The 20,313-nt window shown below is 42.0% G+C and overlaps 2 protein-coding genes across 8 annotated transcripts in view; one reads left to right on the forward strand and one right to left on the reverse strand.

The window, feature by feature from the left end:
* Positions 1-11,885, reverse strand: part of IFTAP (intraflagellar transport associated protein) — a 68,805-nt gene extending 56,920 nt beyond the window's left edge. For 6 of the 7 annotated variants that reach the window (XR_010613587.1, XR_010613586.1, XR_010613585.1 and 3 more), the window contains exons 1-2: positions 11,782-11,884; positions 11,109-11,184 (exon numbers count right to left, since the gene is read on the reverse strand). The gene's annotated coding sequence lies outside the window, so the exon portion shown is untranslated. Of the gene's footprint in view, positions 1-11,108; positions 11,185-11,781 lie in introns of all 7 variants that reach the window. The other variant, XM_065683483.1, reaches the window with a different exon arrangement.
* A 346-nt stretch (positions 11,886-12,231) lies between these two features.
* Positions 12,232-13,833, forward strand: RAG2 (recombination activating 2). The gene has a single exon (XM_065686160.1). It carries the CDS (start codon positions 12,232-12,234, stop codon positions 13,831-13,833), a length of 1,602 nt encoding a protein of 533 aa, XP_065542232.1.
* Positions 13,834-20,313: the final 6,480 nt, after the last annotated feature.

The following is a 20,313-nucleotide window of genomic DNA, read 5'->3' on the forward strand; positions in this document are numbered from 1 at the left end:
GGAACTTTTAGCTTATCTAGTTCCAATGACCTGCCGCAGGCAGGGACACTTCCCACTAGACCAGGTTGCTCAAAGCCCCATCCAACCTGGCGTTGTTTAGTCTTACAACACCTGCCTTCTTTGCAGAAACTGTGCCAACAGTCACTTGCATGATGGATTTCACAACAGTGACACCCGTACATTCAAAACTTGGACTGGAGCCATCATTTTGCAGGTGCACATCTCTGCACCATCAAAGCCACTAAACCCAGATTTTGGAGGGCATGTTAAATCACGACGACGTGTGTGTATGCTGAAACAGCACACAGGATAGGAAGGGTAGGATGGGACTGGGCAGCCACATAAGAATGCAACGGACATTCTCAAGAAAGGAACAAATGCTGAGAGCTGAAGGAATCCCATAGAAGCTTCTCTGGACTTGAAAGCTCCACTGTCCATGTCACACAGCAGTTTTCTAGCCTAACCCCGTCACTTTACCAGACTCTAAGAGAAACAGTTAACAGTCCTGACATGGCCCTCAGTAAAATATACTGAAATTAACTTGCCCCTCACTTATAAAAGCTGTGTAAATAATAGAATCACAGAACGGTTTGATCTGGAAGGGACATTAAAACTCACTCAGTTCCAAGCCCCTGCCAGAGGCCGGGACACCTTCCACTAGACCAGCTTGCCCCAAGCCCCATCCGACCTAGCCTTGAACACTGCCAGGGATGGGGCAGACACAGCTTCTCTGGCAAACCTGTGTCAGTGCCTCACCACCCTCACAGGGAAGAATTTCTGCCTAAGAGCTCATCTCAATACCCCATCACGTTAAAGCCATTCCTCCTTGTCCTGTTCCTACAGGCTCCTCTCCTGGTTTCTTGTGGCCCCTTTAGACACTGGAAGCTGCTCTAAGGTCTCCCCTTAAGGAGTCTTCTCCAGGCTGAACAAGCTCAGCTCTGTCAGCCCGGCCCCAGAGCACAGCTGCTCCAGCCCTCACAGCATCTCCAAAGCCTCCTCTGGACTTGCTCCAACAGCTCTACATCCCTCTTGTGTTGTTTTTTATAAGAACTTCATGGCTCTGCTTCAAAAATCTAAAGCAGGAAATAGAACGCCAAATGGACTAGAGAGGTGCTACTCCAACACCGCCCTGAAATCTTCCTTTCACAGCTGTTATTGACATCTACAGAATCATCTCCTCATGGAAAGGAAAAACAGCCACATTCTAATGAAAGCCTAGGTTCTGTCAGAAGAACAGCATTCACTCAGAGAGACTGGCAGCTGGAACTACTTGTGTTCCCCCTGTTTTTAATTATTTTGAAGAACTGCAGGGTTCTGCTGCATCCTTTTAAATAAAAGTAAGCACAGAGGAAGGTATTTGGAGAACACCTACTATCCCTGAAACTGAACATATGCTTCAGGTAGGATAGATGGCATCAAGATGCAAGGCGTTTTGACACTGAGCTGCACAAGATCCTTGTCTCTGAACTGGAGAGGCATGAATTTGACAGATGGACCACGTGGTGACACTCAAAAGAGTTGTGGTCAGCAGCTTAATGTCCAAGTAGAGACCAGCAAAAAGTGGTGTTCCTCAGGCGTTGGTGTTGGGACCAGCATGATTCAACATCTTTGCTGGTGACATGGGCAATGGGACTGAGTGTGCCCTCAGCAAGTTTGCCAATGACACTAAGCTTTGTGGTGCAGTCAACATGCTAGAGGGAAGGCATGGGATCCAGAAGGACCTGGACAAGGTGGAGAAGTGGCACCGTGTGAACCTCTGGAAGTTCAACAAGGCCAAGTGCAAGGTCCTACGCTTGGTTCAGGGCAATCCCAAGCACAAATACAGGCTTGGGGAGACTGGATGGAGTAGCCCTGAGTAGAGCACTTGGGGGTGTTGGGTGATGAGAAGCTCCCCATGACCCAGCAGTGTGCACTTGAGCCCAGAAACCCTACTGTGTGCTGGGCTGTATCCCCAGAGCATGAGCAGCAGCTCAAGGGAGGGGATTCCCTAGTTCATGAAGCACCTCTGCTATAGAGACAGGCTGAGAAAACTGGGCTTGTTCAGCCAGGAGAAGAGAAGACTCCAGGGAGACCTTAGAGCAGCTTCCAGTGCCTAAACGGGACTACAAGAAATTTGGAGAGGGACTTTTGACAAGGGCCTGTAGGGACAGGACAAGGGGGAATGGCTTTAATGTGACAGAGGTAAGACTTTAGGCAGAAGTTCTTCCCTGTGAGGGTGGTGAGGCGCTGGTACTGGTTGCCCAAGAGAAGCTGTGGCTGCCCCATCCTGTCAGTGTTCAAGGCCAGGCTTGACAGCGGATGGAGCAAGCTGGTCTAGTGGAAGGTGTCCCTGCCTATGGCAAAGGGCTGGAGCTACATGAGCTTTAACATCCCTTCCAACCCAAACCATTCTATGGTTCTATGACTCAATGATTCATGGTACAACAGAGGTGTTCAGAAACTTATTGAAACCTATCAAGGTTTTTGAGTTTTTCCTTTTTACTCCACTTTGATTTTCTGCTGCTTGCCACCTATTTTATTCCTGAGTATCTCTTAAATGAACACCATGCTTAGGTGAGCTGCAAAGAAGTCTGGTGATGTGAACAGCTGAAGCCAGGGTGACCAGAAGACTCTTATGCTTGCTAAAGATCTAACTGGTAGGTTCTACATTCAGTAAAAGGTTTCAGCAACCACCTAATTCCCAGCCTCAAGGCAACGACTTCTTTGAACTGTCATGAGTAAAAAAAAAAAAAAAAAAAAAAAAAGGTACAATAATTGATTGGAATCACTCACAGTTTATGAACTGGATAACACCACATCTCTCTGAGTGCAAGGACTGTACTGCTCTGCTAGAGAGTAACTAATCCTGACACCAAAACTCATCTTCTTTTTCCCAAAAGGCATGAAACTAACTTGGAGGTTTCAAAAAGGCAAGTAAGGCAAGGGTATCTGATCCTTTCCCCATGCTGGCTCTGGATGGTTTCAGAGTCAAATATCAGTAAGTGACGCATTCAAGCAACAACTGTACTTTCTTCTTGCATCTCTTGCTTTTCCATCCAAAATACCATAATGAGGTTTCTTGAGGCGATCATTCACTAAGCCTTGCTGATCATGAGCAGACTGTGAAAAAACAGTTTTATTTCTCCAAATACAGTCTTCTTCCCATCAGTTTAAGCCAAAGGAGAAATCTCTGCCTTGAATCACAGATGCAGGTTAAGTGAGTACCAGCATGATTTGAATTATACAGTTATTAGTTCTATTAAACAATAAAAAATGTGGTGGAATACAGGCTTCCTGGTTTACACTGCATTTTTGAGGACTTTATTTTGGTTATTTATAATATAGGCAGTGAAAGAAAAATCAAGATTATAAATTTTAAATGGAAAGAGCAATAAGCTAATCCTCTCTACAAACTCACAAAAACCTGGCATAATTTTATTTTAAGGCAGGAAAAAACAACTTTACTAGTATTTCTGGCATAGGTTTAAGTCAGGTTTCCATACTATAAATTTGCTCTCCCAACAGATCACTTATAGTCTCATGGAAAACATCACTAGATACACCTGTTCTCTAGATTTTATAATGCATGTCTGCAAAAATAAGATTGAACATAAGCACATTATTTTTACATCTTATACTCTGTTATCACTAGACAATGTCTAATCCTTTTTTTCCTTATGGAGCTAACACAGTACCTACACTGGTCACAACTTTTTTTTCCAAAAGAATTTCATAGAAACATAGAATGGCTTGAGTTGGAAGGAATGTTAAAGCTCATGGAGTTCCAACTCCCTGCCACAGGCAGGAACACCTTTCACTAGACCGGGCTGCACGAAGCTCCATCCAGCCTAGCCTTGAACACTGCCAGGGATGGGGCAGCCACAGCTTCTCTTGGGCAATCTGTGCCAGCGCCTCACCACCCTCACAGGGAAGGACTTTTTCCTAATACTTCATCACATCTCCCCTCTGTTTGTGGTATAGCTAAACACAACTGCGGTCACTACCTTAACAAATATCCCAGGATGGCACTGTGAAAGTGGGCCTAGCAACCGGAGTGATTCTGGGAATTCCTGCTCCCAGAAAGACACACTTTTGCAGTGGGACAGCAATGGAAGGTTACCCCCTTTCCAGAAAGCAGTCAACCGTTTCCTTCTTGCTCACACATCTGCAAAGCTACAGTTACAAAAGAAAGCCCTCTGTGCTTTCCGTACTACCCTGCCCTACGTTTCTGTCTCATCCTCCCCACTCCTCACCACCTGCAGGGAGACAGAGCTCCTACAGCAAACTCAACAGCACCAAGCTCTGGCCACAAACAGGTGTGGGTCAACTGTACTAGGGAAACAAACTGAAAGACAATTACAAAGGAGTAAGAAACTTCCAGATGAGGTTCCTTGAAGTGTTTCTCAATTCAATGTGATGTGTAACAGCTAACCCTGTTTGCATCAACTGGATGTTTGCCACTGCCTTCAGCAGGACACTTTAAGGGCACACACTTAATGCATCAGCAATTTGCATGGGTAGAAGCTGCATTTGCTGGCATGAGTGCATTACTGAGCCTCAGAGCAAACCTTGGCAATGGTTGAAAACACGTGCCTCTAGTCCTCAGCTTTTAAAAGCTTTTAAGGCACATACCATAGAATCACATAAATCATAGATTTGAGTCAGAAGGGACCTTAAAGCTCATCCAGTTCCAACCCTTCATGGACAGGGACAACTTCCACTAGACCAGGTTGCTACAAGCCCCATCCAACCTGGCCTTGAACACTGCCAGGGAGGGGACAAATAAAGCTTCTCTGGGAAACCTGTGCCAGCGCCTCACCACCCTCACAGGGAAGAACTTCTGCCTAAGAACTCATCTCAGTCTCCCCTCTGTCAGGTTAAAGCCATTCCTTGTCCTGTTCCTACAGGCCCTTGTCAAAAGCCCCTCTCCAGGTTTCTTGTAGCCCCTTTAGGCACTGGAAGCTGCTCTAAGGTCTCCCTTTAAGGAGCCTTCTCTTCTTCAGGCTGAACAGCCCAACACTCTCAGCCTGGCTGCAGAGCAGAGCTGCTCCAGACCTTGCAGCATCTCAGTGGCCTCCTCTGTACTCACTCCAACAGCTCCATGTCCCTCTTGTACTGCTGTCCCCAGAGCTGGATGCAGAGCTGCAGGGGGACGTATCCCCAGAGCGCAGCAGAAGGGGATAATCCCCTTCCTCAACCTGCTGCTCATGCTCTGGGGATGCAGCCCAGGACATGGGGGATGGTTCTGGGCTCCAGTACACACTGAAGCCAGGCCATGGAAAGCTTCTCATATATTCTCAACAAGCTTCTCATATATTCTCAACATACCTAAGTCCTCCTCCTCAGGGCAGCTCCATCCAGTCTCCCAGCCTGTATTTTTGCTTAGAATTGCCCTGACCTAGGGCAGGACCTTACCCTTGGCCTTGCTGAACTCCATGAGGTTTCATCATATATGTCTAAGGGCTTTAACTGCAAGCAAGCACATTGATTCTGTTTGATTTCAGCGTTATTGTATCAGCCCCATAGATGATCACAAGTATTTTACAATGCATTTCCATTGGCTTGTCCCTTTAAAGACTACTTGGAGGCCTCTGACAATGGTAACATTTTCTGTGCACAAAACACTCCTCCCAGACATCGCAGCCTGCAATGCAGTTATCCTGCATTTGATAGTCAAAGCACAGCTGGACTCAATCCACTATTTTAGGCAAGGCCTGTCCCTCACATGTTAAATACTGGTTACTGATGGGTTTAGGTGAGACATAAAATCGCAGATTGTGGGATGCTGGACTCCCTGTGCCATTTTTCCATAGGTTTCAGCCTTTGCACCCTGGCTAAATATCCAGCATATCTGCATTCTGGCTGGCTAACCCTGCACAAATGAGTAAGGCAGCCTTCCCTTTCCCTGCTGGAATGCATTATTGCAGCCCACAGGGAGTGAGCTACATTCCAGCTCTGAGATTACTGTGTTTTTCTGGCAGAAAATACACTGAAAAGTCTGACTAAAAAACTCCATGCAATTTTGAATTATATGAAGAAGATGTAAACCACAAATTATTTTAAGTAATTACTTGTGGAAGAAGAAAATCAAGTAGAACAAAGCATTTCCACAGCAGCAAGCAATCTGCTGAAAACATATTACCTATGTCAGTGCTATTAAAAAAGAAATTACGAAGGAAAAGTCTACTTACTCATTTCACAAGTTCTCTTCCAAATAAATTTAGAATGCAAATCCTAGATGTTCTTGCTATGACCTGGGCAGTTCCAAACACTATTTTCCTGCCTTGTACATACATTATTCTGAAGCTACTTGCTGCAGCTCCTCCAAAGCAGCTTGTTACTGAAAGTTACAAAAGACCGGCTTGTACATACCATGTCCTCCTCCAAAACCAACATGTTGTTGTCAAAAAACTTAATTTCTCCATCTTCTCAACCACAGTAATTGCAAAAAGAATTTCTAAAGATAAGGCATGTCAACTGGCAAAATGAGAATAAAATTAATGTGAAATATTCAGCGAGACACAACTGTGGGGGTTGGACATTTTCCATAAACATTTATACCTCTTTTGCCAGTAGATCTTTTATCACAGACCCAAACGATGGTTAGAATATGAATAAGAAGCACTCGAATAAGAAGCTGTCATATATCATCTAGGTGCTACTGAAGACAGAAATCGATGTAATCCGAATGCTCTTAAATTTGGGGCAAGCTCATTTCTTCAGCATTCAACTCTGCAGCATAGTCTTTCATCCTTGTTTCAGTAGAGAAGTAATAGGCCCATACGGATGCTACAGGGCACAGTGCCTTAGAGCTGCTGTATCTCAGATGAGAAACATCCTCTCTGCACCACAGTTATTCAGTGTCTCAAGGCAATTTTTGCAAATATTCGGTATGTTTCCTTTGCTGTACTAACCAAATTCCATTTCAAGCTCTTTCTATTTCATAGCAGTTTCAAATGGGAGATGAGGTATTTCTAGAACACTCTGCAGCAGATGTTTTAACTCGGGAGCGGGTGAAGTAAGGCCAGGAAAACAAAAGCAGGGAGCTATGAAGAGTGAATTGTTTTCCAGGTTTCTCTGTTTCCTTGCTGTGCTATATTATGCAAATGGCTTATCCTCTGTGCCCCAGCACTGCTAGCTGTTGAAAGGATTTGTTCCCAGAGGACTTCCCAGGAGTCTAAGAATTTTTTGTTGGAGAAAAGCACTGGGAAACTGGTAAGAATGCCACAGAAGGGTGCAAAATTTTATTAGTCTTTTAAGGTCTGATGAGAAGGCCACTGAAGGAGAAAAAAGACATTTCTAATTACCTCAGTGGACTGTGAATTGGACTTCGAGTCAGCCCTCGCTCAACAGGTTGCATATATTTGTCATTTCCTTTGCTCTGTTTCAATGTCACTACCCACCTGCAGTGGAGCATTCCTGGGAAAAGCAGTAGTATGTCCATCAACAGGAGTTGTTTTATTTTACTAGCTATTGATATTATTTTATCTTTTAACCTAAAGATAACATTTTTATATTACAATAGCACTGAAAAGTCCCCAAAAGATCATGAGGTTGACAGTGTAAAAAATTAAACTATAATGCAGCAAATGCAGCATATGATGCATACATTTACAATCTAACTACCAGGGATCTACTGTCACTCTGGTCTGGTTCTACTGCAAAGAGTTAAAACTTCTAGAGGCTAATGGGTTTCTTGCTGCTCCATCTGAAGACAAGAGGAAAGAGGTAAAAAAAACCTGCCACAGCCAGTTAGCCACAGCAGACCAAGTTCTCAAGAGCACATCTGCAAATTCAGCAGATAGATTCCCCTCCATCAGGCTGTGTCTCTATGCCACAAGCTCCCTGTGCTGTCTGAGAAGATTCCTCAAAGTGCTCACATTTGAATCCAAATTACATACAAAGATTTCGGAGGACGCATAAACCCCTATCAGCCAGGTACGTTGAACTTATTGTTTTGCCCAAAGCAAACTTGGTTGATACACTTAGCAAATGTTCTCAGAAATACTACGTAAAGATTTCTTTTCCTAAGTCTGATTAAGGAGGACTTCAAAACTCTGTGTCTGAATATTATTTTCATTGTGCATAAGTTGGGAACAGCACTTGCTTTTCAGGGGTATGCTTTTTCACTTTGCAAAGGGATACCCTGCAGATCAGTAAAAGAAAAAAATTTACATATATATAGAACACTGCAAATTAATTTGCAAAACAAATTTAATTCTACTGTAGATATCTGTGTTTAAGCCAAGTTAAAAATAACTGCAAACTAATGACAGAATTTAATGGTCAGCAGTGAGCATTTAGCAAGTATGACTGTGCTATCCTGTAATCCGTTCTCTCAGTGTCCAATCAGTGCTCTTCAAACACCTTATCTCTGTGTAAATTAAATGTGGTTAGGCTTTGCTACAGTTCATAAGATAAAATCATTCACTATTTTGTAGCATTCAGATTACTGTGAAATTACAATGAACATAGCTTTTTTTTCATATTGGTAACAAATATTAAGATGAAAAATCGTGCTATACAACAGACCTGATTATTTATTGCTCTCCTGGTTAAAATTATTTTGTTGCCTCATAAGGTAACTGCCACAGCACAGAGGTCAACATTATTACAAAGGGTCAACCAGAACAGTAAGTAGTAAACACAGTTTGGGAGGGACTCAGTGCCAAAACATAGTAATGTAGTGACATTTATAAGCCTTAAATTTACTAGGACCTAGGAGACAGTACCTATGGGAGACTTGTTGCCTTCCATAGAAGATAAGAATATCCCCTGGCATATGAAATGTCACTTGATATTGAGGTGCCTGAATCCTACCCTTTGTTTCTAAAACACATTCATCCTATAAAACACATTCTGAAATAATACCCTACATACAAAATTGGAAGTACATCCATCTATTTCCATACCAAGCACACTTCAATTAAATTAGTTAGTGCCTTTAAAAAACACCTCTCTTTATCCGATCAATCTGTAAGTAAATCTCTCAACAAATTCATCTAAATGTGAATACCTTGTAATCTCTTCCTGCCGCACAAACAACTATCACCTGAAAACACCCAGCTCAAAATCATGTTTGATTTTAAAATAAGATAAAGGTGAATATTAAGTTTCTTCTTTCGGTTTAAAAAACCTTAGCTTTCAGGTCAGATCTCTACAGTTCACTTCTCAAATATGGAGGTTTTAAAAACAATGCTGGAATTCTCACTTATTGGTGTAATCCTTGGAGCTTCGCCTTTTATAAAAATAACAAATATGATGAAGCATGACTGAAGTCACTTTAACTGGTAATTGTCTATGTAACTCCACCATTATTTATCCATCCTTGATTCTGATAGTGGCTTTTCCCCTCTGTCTTAACTTATGCTAATCTGACTCCACAATGACATGCTTTTGAGCATAAAGCCACCAAAAAAAAACTTTAATTTTTTTTTGTTTTAAATTTAGATTTTCACCTTTTGGCCTCCTTGAAGCTGTTCAGGGTCAGATGAGGAAACAGTGGTATTGGAAGGTTAGAGGTGGAGGACAGCATAACCAAGTATCAACCACACTGTATTAATACACCATAATTAGCATGAAACAACCTGGGAAGATAAAGCAATTCCAGCAAGTGCCTAAGGAGCTACTCCTGTCAGAGAATCTAGGATAAACATTCTCTCCTTTATTTACTGAACTGCTTGCTTATGTAAAGTTCAAGAAATACTAAGGGATGGCAAGGAGGAAGTGTGTTTAAATAAATTTATGTAACCAGCAACTTCTGTGTGTTTATCAAACCCAACACCATTTTCACGGGTCACTTCTCCACTGTCTATATGCATCAGTCTCTTCAGACAGTATACTCTGGACTGAGTACTGCTCTAGATTTGGGAAATAGTTTGGGACATTGTGGACACTAATAATTGTCATATGTGGAGATTATTTATATATCTGTAAGAATATAAGATGAATGCCAGCATTCCAATTAAATTGCTGGACATTTGTAATACTCTTGTTAGACCTTAAATATAAACCAGCCGTCAAATGTAGAATACTAGTATTACAAAACACAGAGCACTAATTTACACATGCACTTGTGGCATCTTCAGCATGAAGATATATTACTTTTTAGAAAGGTCTTGTAAACACAAAGAAGCTAAGTAATCACTCGGTATGAAAGAAGAGAAAAAGAAAATATAACTCAGCAAAACAAATTTAGTGCAAGATTCTCTAACAACACCATTTTTTAATGGTTTATAAGAAACAAGCAGCAGAGATTTCTGTTTAGCATATCACCTGACAGTAAATAACTGGGCAAATCTTTCTTCATGCAAATAATAAAAACAAAACCTGACATGTATACTGACAGAACTGTATTTTAGCACAGCAGTTTGCATGTCAGCTTCTGGGCAGGCAGCACAGGAACATGGCACAATAGTTCCTGCTGTGCACAAGAACATGCACTGATGGCAATTTGATATAGTCAGTGTCCTGAGCTCTCATGGTTTTACACTGTACACTGTTTTTCCACAGTCCTCAGGTTTTGATGTCACTTAAGTAGAAGACATCGATCTTGCCTCAAAAAAGAAACACTATGTGCCCTGTTTTTGTTGTCAGAGCAAAATGAAAAGCAGGAGCAAGGAAAATATGAATCCTACAGATTTCAAAACATGGAACTGTATTTTAAAATGTGAGGATTGTTGGGATTTTTTGTTTGTTTGTTTTCAAATACTGTATTTGAAAGCTAGTGCATGTCTTTAAGTTCTAGGGATTTGGCAAAGGATGGGACAGTGAACTTGGACATTTACTAAAAGGCACAACTAAGCTGTCACCATCAGACTGTGCCAACGGCCAGCTGTTTCCCTCCCTTGTGTATGTGCTTTCCGAAGCTCCTCCAGTGTTATTATCCAGGCTGACTACTACAAACTCTTTCAGATTTTGAACAGAGGTAAAAAAAGGTAAAAGATACCCCTTGAAACCTACTCATGAAAGCATAAGTGAACAGCAAATATCAACGATACAGAATTTGTTCACACTCAAAACACTTGCCAGCAAGACTCCCAAGCAACAAATTCACTTCAAACATGCAGTTCAGCATAGGTGTGCAAGATTCACGCCAGCACTAAAAGCTGCTGCTTCAAAATACCTACCTATGTGGTTAGAAATACAGTTAGCACTGCCTGCTCTTACATGTCTTCAGTAAATTTCAGTATCTTTCTTGTAAACCTGCAAAACAGAATCCCAGACTGGTTTGTGTTGGAAGGGACCTTAAAGCTCATCCAGTTCCAACCCCCTGCCACAGGCAGGGACACCTTCCACTAGACCAGGTTGCTACAAGTACCATTCAACCTGGCCTTGAACACTGCCAGGGATGGGGCAGCCACAGCTTCTCTGGGCACCCTGTGCCAGCGCCTGAGCACCCTCACAGGGAAGAGCTTCTGCCTAAGAGCTCATCTCAGTCTCCCCTCTGTCAGGTTAAAGCCATTCCCTCTTGGCCTGTCCCTACAGGCCCTTGTCTAATGCCCCTCTCCAGGTTTCTTGTAGCCCTTTTAGGCACTAGAAGCTGCTCTAAAGTCTTCTGGAGTCTTCTCTTCTCCAGGCTCAACAACAACCCCGGCTGCTTTCCCTTGCAGATCCTGTGCTGCCTGCTGAGACAGCCTGCGGAGCACAGACGGCCCCAGCGGTCCTGCTCAACTTTCCTCCCCGCCTTTCCTCCCCGCTTCGCCGGCATCCTCGGGGAGAGAGAAGGCAGGGAAAAGCCGCCTTGTGTCACCGGTCCCACCAGACTTTTAATCCTTCCGCTCCGGGGCCACACTCACCCACCTCCTGCCCGCTAACCGCCTCCAGCCTCGTTTCCTGACGACCGCAGCCAGGCCGGCCTCAGGCGCCAGCTGCCTCAGACAACTACCAGCCCCAGCAGGCCGCGGGGCCGCCGTTTCCGTGGCAGCAGGCGGGCCCGGAGAGGGGCGGTTCTCCGTCCCAGAGCCGCGAGGGGAGGGCAGAGGCGGCGGGCTCTGCGGCATTAGACTGTTGGGGGCTAGCGGGCTGTAGTTCCTACAAAATCCTGCGGAACTGCACGTCTCACCTTGATTCATGCCGTGAATCGTAGGAAGGGGTGTCTTTTAGGGCCTCAAAGTGTGAACTGATAACTTCAACACTGCGTCCTGCTAAACAACTCACTATTCAAGCGCTGCTAAACAACTCTTACAACAGTGTCTAAAGCATATTTAATCTGCTTCTTTGTGTTTATTTTCTTCAGCAACTGACCCGAATATGGCCCAGTCAGCAGACAAAATGTCGCTGGAGGTGGTATCAGCTGTCAGTAATTCATCACTGCTTCAGCCAGGCTTCTCTCTCCTGAATTTTGATGGGCATACTTTCCTTTTTGGGCAGAAAGGATGGCCGAAGAGGTCTTGTCCTACTGGTGTTTTTCTCCTCGATATAAAGGAGAATGAGCTCAAAATGAAACCTGCCTTCTTCTCTAATGACTCCTGTTACCTGCCCCCTCTCCGCTACCCTGCTATTTGCAAGCTCAGAGGCAATGCAGAGTCTGATGAGTACCAGTATATCATCCATGGTGGAAAAACGCCTAATAATGACCTTTCAAATAAGATTTACGTTATGAGTCTGATAAGCAAAAATAGTAAGAAAACCACATTTCAATGTATTGAGAAAGACCTGGATGGAGATGTCCCTGAAGCTAGATACGGGCATACAATTAACATAGTTCATAGCCAGGGAAAAAGCATGAGCGTTATATTTGGAGGGAGATCGTATACCCCTCTTGCACAAAGAACCACTGAAAAATGGAACAGTGTAGTTGACTGTTTGCCATCTGTGTTTCTGGTTGATTTTGAGTTTGGATGCTGTACATCATACATACTTCCAGAGCTTCAGGAAGGACTTGCTTTCCATGTTTCAGTTGCCAGAAATGACACAATATATATTCTGGGAGGCCATTCACTTCAAAATAACACCAGGTCCCCCAGCTTGTACAAGCTAAAAGTTGATCTACCGCTGGGCAGCCCAGCTGTGACCTGCACCATCTTGCCAGGGGGGATATCTGTGTCGAGTGCTATAGTGACTCAAACCAGTGATACCGAATTTGTCCTTGTTGGGGGATACCAGTCTGACAACCTGAAACGGTTGGTATGTAACACCATAGTTCTGGAAGACAATAATATACAGATTGTTGAAAGGGAGAGCCCAGAGTGGACACCAGATATTAAACACTGCAGGATGTGGTTTGGCAGTGATATGGGCAAAGGGTCTGTATTGCTGGGCATTCCAGGGGCCAACAAACAGTTAATCTCAGATGCAAACTACTTCTACATTTTGAGATGCAAAGGAGAAGAGGACAAGGAAGAAGAACTGACAGCACAAATTTGCAGTCAGACATCAGCTGAAGACCCGAGAGACTCCACTCCATTTGAAGATTCTGAAGAGTTTTGTTTCAGTGCTGAAGCCAATAGATTTGATGTTGATAATACTGACACTTACAATGAAGATGATGAAGAAGATGAATCAGAAACAGGCTACTGGATCACCTGTTCTGCCAGTTGCAATATTGACAATAACACCTGGGTCCCTTTCTATTCAACAGAATTCAACAAGCCTGCTATGATCCTGTGTTCCAGCGGGGCTGGCCACTGGGTCCATGCTCAATGTATGGATCTCTCAGAGACCATGCTTCTGCATCTCTCAGAAGCAAATATCAAGTACTTCTGCAATGAGCACATTGACATTAATAAAGGGCTACAAACTCCCAAAAAGGTGGTGCCCCTGAAAAAACAATCCATGAAACCACTGCACAAAAAGACAACCATGAAGTTAACATCACCAGCGAAAAAGTCCTTTCTTCGGAGGTTGTTTTAATAGATTTACTTTGCTGGTTTGTATTCACCTGGAAGGAAATGAAATCGCAGAGACAGCTGATAATGGTTGAAATAGAACTGGTTATTTGATTTCAATTATCTGAATATTTCAGTTGCATTTCAAAGATCATGAATTTATTTTGTCTCTTGTCTGTATTTTTATAACATCCAGATAGGAACCCCATCACAGAGGGCATTGTGCAAACACACAGCCAGATGCTGGTAACTGTGTTCTGTGTTTTATGGCACAAATTACCCCCTCATTATCCCCAGTGAGCTTAATGGAACTGCTGGGAGGATAAGATATTACCCCATGTATTGAAAGATTATATGTCAGTTTTGACTACAGTTGTGGAATATCATCTCATAATAAAAATCAAACTCTTTTTTTTAAACCACTGTGCTCAACAACTGCTTTGTGTTTGTATTTTTAAAAAGCTAGTAAGCTAATAAAGTTTAAATACAAGTTATTGCATTTTTTTCACCTACACATCGGGTAAATCAAGCACTGTAAATCCCAAAATATACGAAAGGACAGCATGTGTGCTTAGGAGGTCCATCTGAAGCCTGGTAAGTGGTCTAGCTTCACATCCACCCTATGCTCCTATTGACTTCAGAAGAAGTTCCTTCTGATGAACAGGACTTTTATAATTTACTCCAGCTCCTCCCCTATGCATTTCTTTCTCTGCTCTCCCAGGGTGACTGTGTAGAGTGTAGAAGCTTAAAAGTGCAAGCTGTAGGTCGGAGCATTTCACTGAGCCAGTGGACCATTGTGAGGGTGGGAACAAATGCAGCTGGCTTCTCAAAGTGCAAGAAGATTGGATTCAGATTGAAAAGGACATAGTCAAGGTTGAATAGCCCAAGAGTTTACTAAGATTTCTGTGGGTTCTTTTACTGCTGTCATGGTTTAAACAAAGTCAGCCATAAATCACGCAGTTGCTCTCTCACTCCTCCCCCTTCTTGCCCTCCCCCTACTCCTGGAGGGACAGAGAGTAGAATCGAAAAGAATGCAGCTCCCATGGGTTGAGATAAGAACAGTTTAGTAACTAAGGTATAACACAAATCACTGCTGCTACCACCAATGGTAATAATGATAAAGGAAAAAACAAGGGAAGAGAATACAACACCTCACCACCAGCAGACCAATAACTCGCCCCGCCCAGCCCGACCGAGCACTGACCGATACCTAGTCCAACCCTGCAGTGCCCTAGCCCTTCCAGGTAACTCCCAGTTACATCCTGGGCATGACGTGCTGTGGTATGGAATACCTCTTTGGCTAGTTAGGGGCAGGTGTCCTGTCTCTGCTTCCTCCCGGTTTCCCCTCCTCCCTGGCAGAGCATGAGGCTCAGAATGCCCTTGGTCAGACTAAAACAGTTGTGTTATCAGCTCGGTTCCCAGGCTGAAAGTCAAAACACAGCGCTGCACCAGCTACTAAGAAGGAGAAAAACTGACTGCTGCTGCTAAACCCAGGACAACTGCATATTCATAAAGCCTCATCATTCTTGACTTTATTTTTTCATTTTTATTACTGCTCCAAACATCTTTTCCAAAAATCTATACCATCAGCTCAGCGTTTGTGAGCCAACAATAATAGTTCAGTATACACAATCCAGCTCTCATGCTGGACACCCATATAGAAAAGAAAACCAAGAGGAGCTGTCAGCCGTTTGATCACTATGTGCAGACCCTTAGCATCCACTCCTTTACAAATTAGTATGTGCAGCACAGTATTCCTATAAACACAGTCATGTATGCACAGTACTCCCCTTAAAACCTTCACAACTCAACAGCAGAGGAAAGTAATTGTCAACCATATAAAGTTTCTTTTTCCAAACTTTTCATGGCCTGAGGGAGCTTATAGTTTGGGTAGAGCTTGTAAATGGGAGGTATTCACCTCCACCACATTGACTCTCCTCTCACCAGTCTGATACTGGTACATATTTGCAGATTTCAGTGCCAGCTTTCTGTTTCCTTTGCCATGCTACTTTACGTAAGATCTGAATAGAGAGTGCTGTATGTTTTCTAAGGAATAAATGAATATCATACCCGTGTCAAGTCCCTTCAAACTGGTGAAATTAAATTGTCGGCATCCCCATTCCCTTTTGTAGGTTAGTCACAGCTCTTACTGAGCAGAATTGTCATTAAAATATGCATTCATCATGCACTTTTCATAGACTTCATTTGCATCAACCGAAAAAGAAAACCCACAATGAAACTGAAGCCACAACATCACAAAAGCAACAAAGGTAGACAATATACTCAAACAACAAAACTCCACCCCTCATCCCTTCATCATTGTACAACAACAAAAGACTCCCCACAATAGCTGTACCAGTGCAGAAATGTTCCACGGGCTGGAGCAGCTCTGCTCTGGAGACAGGCTGAGAGAGCTGGGCTTGTTCAGCCTGGAGAAGAGAAGGCTCTGGGGAGACCTTAGTGAAGTTTCCAGTGCCTAAAAGGGCTACAAGAAACCTGGAGAGGGGCTTTGGGCAAGGGCCTGTAGGAACAGGACAGGGGGGAATGGCTTTAACCTGACAGAGGGGAGACTGAGATGAGCTCTTAGGCAGAAGTTCTTCCCTGTGAGGGTGCTGAGGCACTGCACAGGTTGCCCAGAGAAGCTGTGGCTGCCCCATCTGTGGCAGTGTTAAAGGCCAGGTTGGCCAGGGCTTGTAGCAACACGGTCTAGTGAATATGTCCCTGCCCACGGCAGGGGCTTGGAACTGGATGAGCTTTAAGGTCCCTTCCTACCTAAGCTGTTCTATGATTCTATGAAGTGACATTCAGGCTGAGATAATGCCTGGTGTCTCAGGCACTGGTGGCATGGTTGAAGTATGCTGGGAGCATCTCTGTATTTCCAGAACTGACTCCTGCAGTCCCTAGGAGCCAAGAGCATGTTGCAAACACAAGCCCACATTATGGACCCTTCCAATTCTTATCTGAGTTGTCATTCTTTACTTTAAGGCTGTGGCTATGACAATTCAGAGTCAAACTTTACAATATTCCTCATCAGGCACATACCATTAGTTTATTGTAAGGTTAAACGGTGGAGTTTTTTAATGGTTTATTTGAGCAGGATGGAGAAATTGCTTTGTCAAACCACATCTCAGCCTCCCAGTGAAGGGCATTAAATCACAGCTCAGAGACTGTAGTCACTGCAGGAAGAGAAAGTCATAAGTAAAGCAAAATATAATATTCCAAAAGACTCAAGGAGATACATGAACATTAGCCTGGGAAGAAGACACTTGACATAGCATTCGAGACTGAAGAAGGTACTTAATTCCCTGGTAATTCTGATGACACTTTTGAGTCATATATTTATTAGAGCATTGATTATCTTCAAAAGCAGCTAATCAATACAAGATGTTTCTTCCTCAGGCAATTTTGAATTAGAAGATAAAATGAAGTAGATTTGAGTGCAGAAATAAAGCTCTATTGTATCTGCATCTGACTGACCTATGTGTTTTGCAACCACAACAAGCAGCATCATGGTTCCTAGCCACATTTTAGTAAGACTATGCTGTTATGATCAGCTTTTATGAGAATAATATATGGATTTTACTGCTACTGAAAGGTGCTTGGACCCTGAACTACCTAATTAATCTACAAGAAAAGCACAGCACAAACTTTAGTGGTAGCACAAAGGCATGTGTCATTGCTCAGAGTGACTCATTGCACCAATTGAAAGGAGTGGAAATAATGCAACTGGGAGCCCAAAGCAAAAGGAAAACATTGACTTAATATTGAAAAGGAATCTGTAAAGTTATTTACTGACAGATTCAATGTACTAAAGACAGATAGCCTGGTTTAATTATTATTATTATTATTACTATTACTATTATTATTACTGGCTACAGCTCCCTTCTGGTTTTATTTCCTACTGTATCCCATTTCAAACAAAACTAACTTCTGGGAAGGGCTTGAGCAACAACCTCTGAACATCAAACACCAATTTGATGTCTGTCCTTCATCTTTGAAAATTGTGACACCAAAGTCTATTTTTTATTTTAAAAAAGCAAGACAGTAATCATATAAACCATCTGATTTCTCAGTACATACACTGGTAGTGTTCAAGGCCAGGTTGGACAGGGCTTGGAGCAACCTGGTCTAGTGAAAGGTGACCCTGCCCAAGGCAGGGGGTTGGAACTAGATGACCTTTAAGGTCCCTTCCAACCCAAACAATTTTGTGATTCTGTGATTCTATGACTTTCTGAAGTGTAATAAAGAGAAGCTACAAATAATGAACTGAAAGACAGATAGAGTTAGTCTTTACAGTTACATCTATGGTGAGGAGCCAAAATTTGATGCAAAGGATGCACAGAAGCCAGTAAAGAGGGTTAACATATCAGCATGGACATAATAGTGCAAGGCTGATTTCAAACAGAGAGATGGTATTTGTAAATGAAGCAAAAGTCATTTACAGACTAAATAAAACTGATTTTAAATGAGTTTAGTTTTCTATCCAACAGTTGCCTGTGAGGAAGGGTGCTGAAAGGATTGCTGAGAGTCACAGAGTAATCCTTATTTGATTAATTTAATGAATTCCAAAAACAGGGCTGGAGTCATAGCTGACTCTGGGTATTAGAACAGCCTAAATATGAAAAGCATACACAATTTGAATGAAAAGTAAGACTGATACCATGAAATCATGTGTACAGTTGAAAAAAAACAGTAAGAAAGGCAAAGCCAAAAACTTAAATATTTATAAAACCTTTATATTAAATCGGTTTCATGAATTAAGAAACTGCAATACATTAAGAAAAAGTAAAACAATGAAGCCATATAGTGAGATTTCAAAGCACAGAACTCAGTGTAGTCAGAAATTAGGATGCTGTAAATATCTCAAATTTTTTTCTGAACTATATGACTAAAATTCATAGCTGATGTGCTTGAAGTCAGTAAAATTATTCCTGTGAGGAAAAAATAAGTGAGACCAGAATCATGGCTTCTAACATAGTTCACAGCGTTTCATAACATGGCAATTCACAACAGAAAGCCATTGAATAAAACAAAACAAAACAAAGATACATAATATGATTGTATAAAAACTACAGCCAACATTTCAGAACAAAAAATTATTTACCATGAATTACTCAAGGATTTGTACCAAGTATTAATGTGGAAATGAAAATGTGAATATTTGAAAGAGTACCATCAATAAAAGTGTCTCTGTTTTTCTAAAGCCTTTTCAAAATCAAAAAGTTCAACATCATAGTGTATAACTAAATGATGCACCTGTCTAGAGTCAGAATTTGTTTGCCTTTTGATGCATGGCTGTGTGCATGCAGCATCGTTATTTGATCACCACTTACAAAAGCATCACTTGCAGGTACCTACCCTTCCAGTGCTGCTTGTTCTAAAGACTTCAAAATTCTCAAGAGAGATTCTTGATTCATAGATGTCAACAATGGGGAAAAAGAAGATTAAACTAGATTCAAGTCAAAAGAAAAGAAAAGGTGAAAAGAAAAAAAAGGCAGTTCTTTGTGTCAGCTATCCTGCCCATGGCTTTAGAATATGAAATGTGTCTTGATGGCTTAATAATATTTCACAAAAGAATATTTCCACATGCCACTGCATTCCTCTGTTCCCATTCAGGTTCTGTTCAGTCTGATGAGTTACCGCAGGATATAAGCCTCATCTTGAAAAATTATACATCTATGGATATTACTTACTCAGACTTTTGAAGGCAGTGAGATGATTCACTTGCTGTTACATCAGCTTGTTAAAGCAAATCTGGAATTTAAAAATGTTAGCAGGGGCACTGAAATTACGTGTAAAATGAACAGTCCGGTTTGTCTTTCTAGTGGCACATCCGCATTACAATGAACAGGCTTGGATTACTTGGGGGTGAAATTCATTCCTGTGTAAAAGGCAACAAAAACTTATACACCATTTGGAGTGAAAATCACTGTGAGGTGAGTCAGGGTTGTTAAACCAGGCCCTCAGTTAGTCAAGAAGAACCAAGGATAATGCATAAGGTTGTCCCAAATCTACATACAGAGGAAAAAGAAAAGTGTGCAACTATTTGCATAATGAAGTATATGCTAGCCAAAAATGCAAATTACATATGCATTTACTGGTAAAGGATGCTCTTTATACCTGATATTTATACTCCCTAGGAAATAGCTGTATTTGTTGCCTGCATTGGTTTGTAAAGAATGATTCTCATGGCAAGCCAGTATTTATGCTGTATGGGAAATACCTGTTTTATTCCAAGAACTGAAAAAATGTAAATTAATGTAGAAATGAACACTTATAAGTGCAGAGGTAGATGGTACTCTATACAAAAGATGTTGTAGTCTTTCTGATTGCTTAAAAAGTACATGTTTTAAGTAAAAAGTATTATTTGAACTGCAAATTTTGACATAATATTAACTTATGTTTAAAGAAACCATATAAATATAAAATCCTAAATCACAGAAAACTTAAAAAAATACTTTAATTAATAAAATCAAAAGACATAATAACATCAATATTGGTACTA

This window comes from Lathamus discolor, chromosome 6, assembly GCF_037157495.1.
Source record: "Lathamus discolor isolate bLatDis1 chromosome 6, bLatDis1.hap1, whole genome shotgun sequence".
NCBI lineage: Eukaryota > Metazoa > Chordata > Aves > Psittaciformes > Psittacidae > Lathamus > Lathamus discolor.

What these genes read in the sequence shown, in the direction of transcription:
- RAG2 (XM_065686160.1), top strand. Translation starts at nt 12,232, where the DNA reads ATGGCCCAGTCAGCAGACAAAATGTCGCTGGAGGTGGTATCAGCTGTC.